A 13,596-nucleotide genomic window follows, 5' to 3' on the forward strand; every position below is an offset into this window, starting at 1 on the left:
AATGGGGTGTGATACATTCTTACGTAACAAGGATGTATAATATAAGATACCTTATGCCATACATTTCAATGAATCTCGACCATGTGCACATTATACCACATTGTATCATAAAAAGACATTTCAAAAACATGGAAACCATGATATATTGGCATGTCAGGTATAAAGAAAACGTTACATAAAATGACATGCATGTTGGACCAACTATACATTCTCATGTTTATATAGTAGCTGGATGAAGACTGAGTGTCTGATGTAAACAGTAGAGATGTTGTGATCAACCACCAGATGGCACTGGAGTAGCGACAGATAGACGGCATCTATTTTCAGTGACAGTTACCCGTCCACATCTTGTATATGCTTTGGAAGTTGCATTATGAGGAGAATGATGCCCTTTCAGTTGTTTTGTAATCTTTCGTGATATACCACATTTATGCTTTTATAATCTGCACAGTTATTAATTCCTGGAAATAAAGAAAATCATTTGTATAAGAGTTCTGGAGATGCAGTTATTTTAACACCAAAATAATAGTTGAGTGTGAGAACGTTCAACCCCAAGTCTTTCATTTACCACATGGATTATTTGCTTCGTACTGTTTTTACTAGTAAAATACATCACTCTCTTGACTTATTTCTCCTCTCTTACTTTTAAGTCAAGATTTGCTTTTTGTTTTTACATGGATCTATTTTATACCTTACTAATGGTACTGTTACACTGTCAAATAAGAGGAGACAGCAGTTCTAGGTCACGAGCTTGGATGGAGTTGTACTCAAATGCACTGAGAACATAGATTTCATCTCAGAAGTCAGTAGTTTTACAGAAACATGACACAGCTGTTGTCTGTATTGCCCAGATCTGATTGATGAGTTAGCGAGGTGGCTGAGTGGTGGGAGATGTTGTGATTAATTTACAGATTCAGGTATACCCCTTAATTTTGCCTGAAAATCTGCTCAGTGCAGCAAATAATTGTCAGGCTGATTGGTCTAGTTGTAAAGCGCAACTAAAAACTGGGAGGTAATGGGACCATGGAAATATTTCAGTCTGCCTTTACCTTATCCTTCACGTCTCAATGGTGGAAGATGCACTAGGAGCAACACATGTTTCAAATTTCACATTCCCCAGGGAATTACTATGTTAGGTTACGGACATGTGAGTCGCTGAAGGGGCATAAAGTTGAAAGATTTGCACTAGGACATTGAACTGCATGAAATTATTGTTGTCAGTATTATTATTGTTGTTGTTGTTCTTGTTGTAAGAATTTGCCCAGATTGGGACAATGTAGCTGATTTGTAAGATCATATTCTTTTCATTTTTTGCCTTCCCAGTACTGCTTTATTCTTGTTCCTTTCATTCTTCTGTCGATTATTATTATTATTATTATTATTATTATTATTGTCATTATATTATATTGCATTTAGGAACTTTCGGGTAATTGAACATGTATTAATAATTATGGATTTCTGTAGTTGTATATATAAGTTTGGATGTAGCTGTATTGCATTGATGTACTGGTGGATATTGTGTGGTATGACTCCAGTAGTTGATAGTATAATTGGTATAATGTCAACTTTATCCTGATGCCACATGTCCTTTACTTCCTCAGCCAGTTGGATGTATTTTTCAATTTTTTCTCCTGTTTTTTGTATTGGGTATGGATATTTCGATTAGTTGTGTTAATTTCTTCTTTTTATTGGTGAGTATGATGTCAGGTTTGTTATGTGGTGTTGTTTTATCTGTTATAATGGTTCTGTTCCAGTATAATTTGTATTCATCATTCTCCAGTACATTTTGTGGTGCATACTTGAATGTGGGAACGTGTTGTTTTATAAGTTTATGTTGTAAGGCAAGCTGTTGATGTATTATTTTTGCTACATTGTCATGTCTTCTGGGGTATTCTGTATTTGCTAGTATTGTACATCCGCTTGTGATGTGATCTACTGTTTCTATTTGTTGTTTGCAAAGTCTGCATTTATCTGTTGTGGTATTGGGATCTTTAATAATATGCTTACTGTAATATCTGGTGTTTATTGTTTGATCCTGTATTGCAATCATGAATCCTTCCGTCTCACTGTATGTATTGCCTTTTCTTAGCCATGTGTTGGATGCGTCTTGATCGATGTGTGGCTGTGTTAGATGATACGGGTGCTTGCCATGTAGTGTTTTCTTTTTCCAATTTACTTTCTTCGTATCTGTCATTATTGTTATTATTATTATTTTTGTCATCATCAAACGAATGATGCAAACTGCATAGCCAGTACTTCCACATCAAATGAATAAAGCCATTTATATTATGGAAATGTTGGCTATTTGTAAAATATATATTTATTTTACATTGATAATAAAGTTTTCCAAAATCAAAAATAGACTTGAATCATCATCATCATCATCATCTTGGACAGTTTCCAGCCACTGGCTGGGTCTGTCGGGAACACAAGCCTCTCCATCGTGTTCTGTCTTTCCACCATTCCCCCTCTTCCACCTTCGTCCAGTTCTCTCCTCTTCTCGCCACACATTCCTTCACTCCCTTCACCCATCTATCTCTTGGTCTTCCCCTGGGCCTCTTCCCCTCCAGTTGCAGATCAAACATCCTCTTTGGAATTCTTCCCTCATCCATTCTCTTCATGTGTCCATACCACTGCAGTCTTGATTTTTCTATCCTGTCCTGTACTGGTTCCTCGTTTAGTCTTTCCCTCACATACACATTTCGCAATCTGTCTCGTCTTGTTACACTCAACCTGCTCCTCTGGAACTTCATTTCACTAGCTTGTATTCTACTTTTGTCGCTTTTGTGCATTACCCATGTCTCACTTCCGTATGCCAATATGGGGACAAAGTAGGTTCGGTATATAATTCCCTTGGATTTCTGTGGCACCTCCTTGCTCCAAATAAGCCCCCTAATGCATTTGAAGAACTGCCCTGCTTTTTCTGCACCTTTCATTTATTTCCATTGCGTTTCCCCCCTTACTTTCAATCATGCTTCCCAGGTACTTGAAGTTCTCTACCACTTGTAGTTTTTCCCCTCCACAAGTTATATCCACATTTGGCCTATTCTTCTTCCTTGTTGTGACAATTATTTCACTTTTCTTTGCAGAGAAATGCATTCCATATTGTGCTGCCGTTGCCTCCCATACATCTAACTGCTCTTGCACCTCCTTCTCGCAATTTCCCCATAACATCAGGTCATCGGCAAAAAGCACTGCTTTCATTTTATGATCTCCAATTGCATCTGATACTTGCTGCAGGATTTCATCCATAACAATAATAAACAATAAAGGCGAAAGTGCACTTCCCTGTCGCAGCCCGTTTTCCAGCTTGAACCATGCAGTACGTTCCCTCCCCACTTTCACACAACTCTCACTTCCCTCATACATTTTTCTGACTTTTCATGTTATCTCTTCATCTATCCCTTTTGCGTTCAGCACATCCCAGAGCTTGTCCCTATAGATACTGTCATACGCCTTCTCAATATCTAAAAAGGCCATGATTAAGTCCTTCCCGTACTCATAGTGCCTTTCCTGCAGTTGCCTTACCGCAAATATGAGGTCCGTTGTTGATCTTCCCGGTCTGAAACCATACTGCTCCTCTTGCAGTCTACTTTCAATACTGCTTCTTATTCTCTTCTCCAGGATCTTTTCATAGATTTTTCCACAGTGGCATGGCAGGGTGATTCCTCTGTAGTTCTCACATCTCCTTTTATCCCCTTTCTTGAAGATCGGGACTATAATTCCTTTCTTCCAATCCTCAGGAATTCTGTTCTCCTTCCACACCACCCTCAGCACTCTGTATAGCCACTGGGTTCCTACTTCTCCTGCTGCTCGTATCATATCCACTGTTACTTCGTCCCAACCTGGTGCCTTGCCCCCTTTCATCCTCTTTATGGCTTCTTCCACTTCATTCCAAGTTAGATCATCAATTTCCCCACTATTATAATCATCTGCTGCCTTAGGCTCTCCATCGCTGTTAGTTACCCGCTTGGCGGCATTCAACAGATCTTCAAAGTACTCCTTCCAAATCTTTTTGAGCTCATGCATTTCCTCCACAACTCTTCCATTATTATCCATGATCCTCAGGCACTCGCTTCTGTCGTTCTTCTTATTTCTTACCATGGTGTAAAGTACTTTTTTGTTCCCTTCACTGTCCTCTTCTAACATTCTTGTCCATTTTTCCACCCACTTCTTCTTCTCCGCCCTTACTATGGTCTGTGCCGCTTTCTTGCTTTCCTTATATTTTACCCTAGCTTCCTCTGTTCGGGTCTGGAACCATTCTCTGAAGGCTTTGTTCTTTCGAAGTACTGCCTCTTTACGTATGTTGTTCCACCATGGGGTTTCCTTACTTCTCCTCTTTGTGCTAGTTCTTCCGCACACAGTCTCAGCTGCCTCAACTAGAGCCCTCTTAAAATCTCGCCATTCTTCTTCCACTGTTCCCTGATCTTCCTTTGGCAGCTTCTTCCTGATCAGTGTCTGGTACTGGGTCCTCCGTTCATCCTCTTTCAGCATCCATGTCTTCAACCTTTTCTCCTGTATGTCTGTTGCCCTCCTATCTTTTTTCTCTCTCAGGGTGTCTACCAACAGCTGATGGTCACTGTCTAAGGCCTCAGATGGAATGACCTTAACATCTTTGAGGCTGCTCATCATCTGCCTATCCACTAGTACATAGTCTACTACTGAAGTTTGGGACCAGTCTCCACTGTACCAAGTTATTTTGTGGCTACTTCTCTCCTTGTACCAGGAATTTGCGATCGCCAGCCCATTCCTCTTGCAGAATTCCAGCAACAATTTTCCTTCTCTATTTCGGTTCCCCCACCCCTCTGGTCCCATTATCTCCTCGAATCCTTTCCTGTCTGTGCCAACATGTGCATTGAGGTCCCCTATTATAGTCTGATTACCTCCATTTAGCTGCTTTTGCATGTCATCTTCAAATTCCTTCTTCTCCTTTTTTGTACACCCCACCTGTGGGGCATATGCTTGGATGATTTCAATGCTTTTTCCTTTCACTCGTACTCTGGCTTTTATCATTCGATCATTGATACCTTCCACCTCCTCCTGCAGACCCTCTCTGACCACTATTGCCACTCCATTTCTTCCCCTCTCATCCCCTATCCAGTACAGTTTACATCCTTTACTTAGTGGTTTTTCACCAACTCCTCTCCACCTAGTCTCAGCAAGTCCCAAGATGTCCAATTTCCTCCTTTCCATCATTTCTACAATTTCTTCTAACTTCCCAGTTAGAGTCCTCACGTTTAAGGTGCCCAGTTGTAAACCATCTCGTAATCCTTTTCCATTGCTTGGTCGGTTTCCTTTAAATCCGTTCCGTGATCCGAGGCATGTTCCCTTTTTGAAAGCAGTTGATTTATCCACTACTGGCTTGCTAGGCCTATCGCAGCTTCACCAGAGCCCCATTAGCTGTCACGTTTCAGGGTTCCCATAGGGCCTTCCCAGCTACCGTAGCGGTCCTGGGGCACACGAAGTCCCCGCTGTACATCGCCCCTATAGGCAGTCCCCTACTTTGAGCCATTGCCCATCTCCCAGGACTTGGACAAGGGGTTGGACTTATGGGAGACTTGAATGTGAATTTATATTTTCTGAGTGTGATGTGTCCATTGGACAAACTCACCAAACTGGCTATAGTAATTAGGGCGTGTGCAACAGAGAAAACTTTAATATCAGTTTTCTGAAATACTTAAGAGTGTCAAGCTAGAAGTTAAAATTGGTGTTTATTTTATCAGTGACAGTCATTTGTGCAAGATATAATACAAACCTGTGTCCTGTAATTGCTAACTTCCTCATATAAAAAACACTTTCTATACAATTCTGAGCACATATCTTCATTACAGAAGTATTTTTTTCTGTGGTGGTCTATACGTTATTCCTGTTGTCATGTTTTGTAATTATTGGAATTGTCGGTTATTATGTCAATTATCCCCCCCCCCCCCCATGAACCATGGACCTTGCCGTTGGTGGGGAGGCTTGCGTGCCTCAGCGATACAGATGGCCGTACCGTAGGTGCAACCACAACGGAGGGGTATCTGTTGAGAGGCCAGACAAACATGTGGTTCCTGAAGAGGGGCAGCAGCCTTTTCAGTAGTTGCAGGGGCAACAGTCTGGATGATTGAATGATCTGGCCTTGTAACATTAACCAAAACGGCCTTGCTGTGCTGGTACTGAGAACGGCTGAAAGCAAGGGGAAACTACAGCCATAATTTTTCCCGAGGACATGTAGCTTTACTGTATGATTAAATGATGATGGCGTCCTCTTGGGTAAAATATTCCGGAGATATAGTGGGAATTAGTGAAGTTCGGTGGCAGGAGGAACAAGACTTTTGGTCAGGTGATTACAGGGTTATAAATACAAAATCAAATAGGGGTAATGCAGGAGTAGGTTTAATAATGAATAAAAAAAATAGGAGTGCAGGTTAGCTACTACAAACAGCATAGTGAACGCATTATTGTGGCGAAGATAGACACAAAGCCCATGCCTACTACAGTAGTACAAGTTTATATGCCAACTAGCTCTGCAGATGATGAAGAAATAGATGAAATGTATGACGAGATAAAAGAAATTATTCAGGTAGTGAAGGGAGACGAAAATTTAATAGTCATGGGTGACTGGAATTCGTCAGTAGGAAAAGGGAGAGATGGAAACATAGTAGGTGAATATGGATTGGGGGAAGAAATGAAAGAGGAAGCCGCCTTGTAGAATTTTGCACAGAGCATAACTTAATCATAGCTAACACTTGGTTCAAGAATCATAAAAGAAGGTTGTATACCTGGAAGAATCCTGGAGATACTAAAAGGAATCAGATAGATTATATAATGGTAAGACAGAGATTTAGGAACCAGGTTTTAAATTGTAAGACATTTCCAGGGGCAGATGTGGATTCTGACCACAATCTATTGGTTATGAACTGCAGATTGAAACTGAAGAAACTGCAAAAAGGTGGGAATTTAAGGAGATGGGACCTGGATAAACTGAAAGAACCAGAGGTTGTAGAGAGTTTCAGGGAGAGCATAAGGGAACAATTGACAAGAATGGGGGAAGGAAATACAGTAGAAGAAGAATGGGTAGCTCTGAGGGATGAAGTAGTGAAGGCAGCAGACGATCAAGTAGGTAAAAAGACGAGGGCTAATAGAAATCCTTGGGTAACAGAAGAAATATTGAATTTAATTGATGAAAGGAGAAAATATAAAAATGCAGTAAATGAAGCAGGCAAAAAGGAATACAAACATCTCAAAAATGAGATCGACAGGAAGTGAAAAATGGCTAAGCAGGGATGGCTAGAGGACAAATGTAAGGATGTAGAGGCTTGTCTCACTAGGGGTAAGATAGATACTGCCTACAGGAAAATTAAAGAGACCTTTGGAGAGAAGAGAACCACTTGTATGAATATCAAGAGCTCAGATGGCAACCCAGTTCTAAGCAAAGAAGGGAAGGCAGAAAGGTGGAAGGAGTATATAGAGGGTTTATACAAGGGCGATGTACTTGAGGACAATATTATGGAAATGGAAAAGGATGTAGATGAAGACGAAATGGGAGATAAGATACTGCGTGAAGAGTTTGACAGAGCACTGAAAGACCTGAGTCGAAACAAGGCCCCGGGAGTAGACAACATTCCATTAGAACTACTGATGGCCTTTGACAAAACTCTACCATCTGGTGAGCAAGATGTATGAGACAGGCGAAATACCCTCAGACTTCAAGAAGAATATAATAATTCCAATCCCAAAGAAAGCAGGTGTTGACAGATGTGAAAATTACCGAACTATCAGTTTAATAAGTCACAGCTGTAAAATACTAACGCGAATTCTTTACAGACGAATGGAAAAACTGGTAGAAGCGGACCTCGGGGAAGATCAGTTTGGATTCCGTAGAAATGTTGGAACACGTGAGGCAATACTAACCTTACGACTTATCTTAGAAGAAAGATTAAGAAAAGGCAAACCTACGTTTCTAGCATTTGTAGACTTAGAGAAAGCTTTTGACAATGTTAACTGGAATACTCTCTTTCAAATTCTGAAGGTGGCAGGGGTAAAATACAGGGAGCGAAAGGCTATTTACAATTTGTACAGAAACCAGATGGCAGTTATAAGAGTTGAGGGGCATGAACGGGAAGCAGTGGTTGGGAAAGGAGTGAGACAGGGTTGAAGCCTCTCCCCAATGTTATTCAATCTGTATATTGAGCAAGCAGTAAAGGAAACAAAAGAAAAATTCGGAGTAGGTATTAAAATTCATGGAGAAGAAGTAAAAACTTTGAGGTTCACCGATGACATTGTAATTCTGTCAGAGACAGCAAAGGACTTGGAAGAGCAGTTGAACGGAATGGACAGTTTCTTGAAAGGAGGATATAAGATGAACATCAACAAAAGCAAAACGAGGATAATGGAATGTAGTCAAATTAAATCGGGTGATGTGGAGGGAATTAGATTAGGAAATGAGACACTTAAAGTAGTAAAGGAGTTTTGCTATTTGGGGAGCAAAATAACTGATGATGATCGAAGTAGAGAGGATATAAAATGTAGATTGGCAATGGCAAGGAAATCGTTTCTGAAGAAGATAAATTTGTTAACATCGAGTATAGATTTAAGTGTCAGGAAGTCGTTTCTGAAAGTATTTGTATGGAGTGTAGCCATGTATGGAAGTGAAACATGGACGATAGCTAGTTTGGACAAGAAGAGAATAGAAGCTTTCGAAATGTGGTGCTACAGAAGAATGCTGAAGATAAGGTGGGTAGATCACGTAACTAATGAGGAGGTATTGAATAGGATTGGGGAGAAGAGAAGTTTGTGGCACAACTTGACTAGAAGAAGGGATCGGTTGGTAGGACATGTTTTGAGGCATCAAGGGATCACAAATTTAGCATTGGAGGGCAGCGTGGAGGGTAAAAATCGTAGAGGGAGACCAAGAGATGAATACAGTAAGCAGATTCAGAAGGATGTAGGTTGCAGTAAGTACTGGGAGATGAAGAAGCTTGCACAGGATAGAGTAGCATGGAGAGCTGCATCAAACCAGTCTCAGGACTGAAGACCACAACAACAACAACAACATGTCAATTATCATTATTTTCAGAACTTTCTTGAAAGTTTGTTTAAAAAATATAGTAAATAGAAATGATTACAGAGTTTTTTATGTAGGAGTATAACAGTTTCATATTTTTGTACCTTACAGATGGTTCTGTCTTACTTCAACATGTTTCAGATTTGAAGTTTGATAGCTGTCCAAATTCTGTAGTATGTATGAATCCTTTCATTCAGTTGAATTACTGTAATAATCGAGGCAAATATTAATTTTTACTCAGTAATTCAGTGGAAAATTCACAGTGGATTATAAATATCAGACGAAGATAGATTACAACTCCCATAATAGAGGCATATAGAAAAAGAAAGTTGCTAGCTGCTGCAGAGAGCTAATAACACACACCTCTCCCCCCCCCCCCCCCCTCCCCCTCTCGCTCGACACACACACACACACACACACACACACACACACACACACACACACACACACACACACACACACAAAAAAAGAATGTGCATAGACCTGCATATCTCCCCACCTGTTGCTGCTGTTGCCTCTTACATTCAGTGGACAGAAATGTGTCCTCATATAGATTCCAATCTTAGACACTGATCTGGCGCATTCACTTTCTGGGAATACAGAATCATCCGATTCTACCCTTTCTGCTTTGACCCATGGCGTCACCATTATGGTGTAAACGACCATTCTCAACATTTCCAATATGGTTTCATTACATAAACGACAACAAACATGAAAATACTTGTAAAACCAACACACATACATATCTCTCTCCAAAAATATAATCAAACTGATGGGACCAGCTCAGGAAATTGGAGGTTTTTGGGTGAGGACAAACTAAATGTAAACATATATACACACACACACACACACACACACACACACACACACACACACACACACAGCACAATCCCAAACCACAGAAAACAACAACTTAAAAACAGCACAAAATTCCCAAGTTCTGCTGCACTAGCAATATCAACAGGAATCGGTCACTTCCCTTCACCTACATAGCTCAACCGCAATTGTCGATACCACAAAATAAAAACCAACTGCTACAAAAATTATAATCACTCCGTAACTATCGATACCACAAAACCAACACCTAAAACAACAAAAATTGGAATCGGACACTTGCCTTGACCTATATAGATCAACAGCAGCTCACGATACCAAAACACACATAGCTACAACGACACATTGTAATCGGGCACTTCCCTTGACCTAAATAGGTCAACAGCAACTCATGATACCAAAACAAACACAGTTACGACAAGACATTGGAATCGGACACTTCCCTTGACTTATATAGGTCAACAGCAACTCACGATACCAAAACACACATAGCTATGACAACAAATTGCAATTGGTCACTTCCTATGACCTATGCAGCTGAAATACAACTGACGATACCAAAAAAGAAAAATACATAAATCAGCCACCAACACGTGCAGTAAATAACACCGACCCAACAACACATAAAACATCATAACATGTGGGGGAAAACAGAAAAAAGAAAGACTACTTAGCATTAAAAAGTTCTGGTGCTACACACTAACCCCCAGCTCGCATATTCTGCTTATATACACTGCATTTCACTATCTCCATCACAAGCCCAAAAATTTGCAGAAACTTAATGACAGACAACATGTCGTCCCCCATTTCACCCCACAGACACACACTATTAAACTTAGAAGTCATATCCATACCTAACAAAAGAAGCAACAAATTGAATTAAACGACTTACTGTGCGACAAACAGCAAACCAATAACATCAGGTGACACCGCAATAACATAAACACAACAAAAACTTAATTCCTAACTCATTGAATCTAATTTCTACTCTTCTATAACAGTCGTGACCGATAAATGCGCACTTCAAACACTGACACCCAAATGAACCCAATAACCACCAGAGGACACCACCAACCACAACAAGACGACATCTACAAACACAACACACTCATAAACTAAACTCTACGCCATCATGACGTCACACAACGCAACACAGCACCCTTACATCACGGGTCAAAGCTGACGGTTGGGATCGGACGCCTCCGTTGACCCCACATTCTTATGTGTTATACTGAAGAGGCTCTCATTTTCTTCTTCTTCTTCTTCTTCTTCTTCTTCGCTTCACACATTGTAAATTGTAGGTCTGTATCCTGCAACCATGTCTTCTCAGTTACTATTATTCTTTGCCTTCCTTTTTTTTACATCACTTGATCAATCATGATCAGTCTTCCACTTCTACAATAAAAAGTCAGACACACATGGAATGATTTGTGTGTACTTTATTTCATTACTTTGCTTAGCAAACTACTCTCCTGCTGCTACCTCGTATTTGTCTGATGATTTACTTTTCTTAGATCTAATTTTTGTGTTAATATTTGTTTGATACAAAAAATGTTTAGTATTAGTATGGTGCTTCAAGTTTGGCTATAACCAGATTTGCTATGCATTGTGTTTGATACACTGTTATAGATAATGGTTTAAATTAAAAGTTAATTGATGTAAGTGACAATTCAGCAAAGATTTCAGAAAGTTAGCTTGGTACTTATAAATTGATGGGATAAATTTCTGAACCATTATTTGAAATTCTATGTTTCAGTGTCCTATGTGTGTCTTGGCTGCATCCCACACCACTGATGATAAGCAAAAGAATGCAGGCTATTTGAAAGCAATTACAGACAATTCGGTGGGTATATAAGGTTTGATGTGTACATCTTGAATGTCGGCTAACTTGATGTTCTGTGTTATTCAGTTATGTGTATAATGTGCAGTATCATTTGCACTTAACAACAATTTTTGAGAATGAAGCAATAAAGTGAACAGGTACGATTTTTTTTTCATTAGTTATACCAAAAATTTCTTTATCTTCCAAATTATTTCATTATGTAGTATGACTATACTGAAATACATCAGCATGAAATATGCGAGGCAAGTCCCAAAAACCACAAAACAAAAGAGAAACATGTGAACAACAAGCTATAAACATTATATTGTTCATGTAGACAAGGAAAAGTCCATCCTTCTGCATATAAATGTTTGTTTTGTTTTGGGGCAAACATGTTTCACCTGTTCATACGAGGTGTCATCAGTAGTTTTCATTTTTCTGCTCCTTTTATGTATTCGTTGTTCCTTCTGTATGTGCTTTGTGCATTTAGTACCTGCAGAAGAATCAGTGTACACCAGAAAGTACAGAAATATGTAAGCTACTGGATGATGCTGAGTAGGAATAGGTGAAATATGTTTGGTTAAGAACAAAATAAACATTAATTTGCAAGAGCCGGTTATGTTATTATCTACATGATAAACATAACTGATACAGTGACTGAGGAATAATGACTGAAAATATTAACAAAGCCATATACATATTGTGTGATGATGTAGACTATGCAAACATCCACTTGATAGTGGAAAATATAGCGTCATTATTCATTTTTCATATATTGTATTGTCAATCTGGTAATAACCCTCCAAAATTGTAGGGAATGTAGCTTATCATCTATGCAGTGAGATTCCTATATACTGCTCCTGCTCCTGCTGCTGCTGCTGCTACTACTACTAGATCTAGTACTACCTACTACTACTACTACTACTACTACTACTACTGCTACTGCTGCTATTTTTACAGCTGTAAACACGAAAAATGAGATCACTGTGCTAGACATCATAATTGACCACTAGTGGGACTCTTTCCAAACATCTAGCAGTACATGATGAATCTCCAAATAATTTGTGGAAATCTCTGTAAAGTGGTATTTTGTAGTTTGTAGGTGGATATTTTATTGATACTAATGGTTTTCAAGTGCACCCTTAGATCATTTGGGACTATTACCAGTGTGCCAACAACCACTGGGACCACTTTCATGGGTTTATGCCAGAATCACTGAAGCTCAATTTTCAAATCCTCATATCTGGCAGTTTTTCAAGTTGTTTCTGATTGATTCTGCTGTCATTTAGGATGTCAATGTCAATGATCCAAACTTTGTTTTTCTATCCAGTTGTGATGTCTGGTGTATTGTGTTCCAGCATTCAATCTGTCTGAAGTGACAAGTTCAGAGGTAATCTGGTATGTTTATTTTTGACAACTTTTTTCGGCGTAGGGTACCGTAAGTTTCTTGCCACCAACAGATGATAACTGTGCTATAAGTTCCAGTGAATCATTTGTGCCCCAGCAGTGTATGTCTGCTGGTAATCATTCTGAGGGATTAGTTTGCAGCAGCTCAAGATATGCTCAGTTGTTTCGTCAGCTGCTTTATAGAGTATGCACTTTGGGTGTTCTGCTAAGTTCTTGAACCTGGCTTCGATGACTACGTAGGACTAGATTAGTGTTGTTTATTATTATTTTAATACATGCATCATTGACTCCACCAGAAAGTCTTGCTTCTGCAGATAATTTGGGCAGCTCACAACTACTGATTGCAGTTTTTTTAGGAATCTTACAGGTTACCCTCTGTTCTATGCAAATTATTCGCTTGGTGTAATCCATTTTGCTTTGCTGGGTCTTTGCTTTTCTGAGGGAACTTTTTCTTGATTTTGGTCATGAGCATGATGGCTGGTAC

At 39.5% G+C, this 13,596-nt stretch overlaps 1 protein-coding gene across 1 annotated transcript in view; it reads left to right on the forward strand.

Moving 5' to 3' along the window:
• Positions 1-13,596, forward strand: part of LOC124554842 — a 511,599-nt gene that overhangs the window by 263,993 nt on the left and 234,010 nt on the right. Inside the window, exon 18 of the mRNA XM_047128504.1 lies at positions 11,640-11,726. Within this exon, the coding sequence (XP_046984460.1) occupies positions 11,640-11,726 (87 nt within the window). The remainder of the gene's footprint in view (positions 1-11,639; positions 11,727-13,596) is intronic.

The sequence above is a fragment of the Schistocerca americana genome, chromosome X (assembly GCF_021461395.2).
Source record: "Schistocerca americana isolate TAMUIC-IGC-003095 chromosome X, iqSchAmer2.1, whole genome shotgun sequence".
Classification (NCBI taxonomy): domain Eukaryota; kingdom Metazoa; phylum Arthropoda; class Insecta; order Orthoptera; family Acrididae; genus Schistocerca; species Schistocerca americana.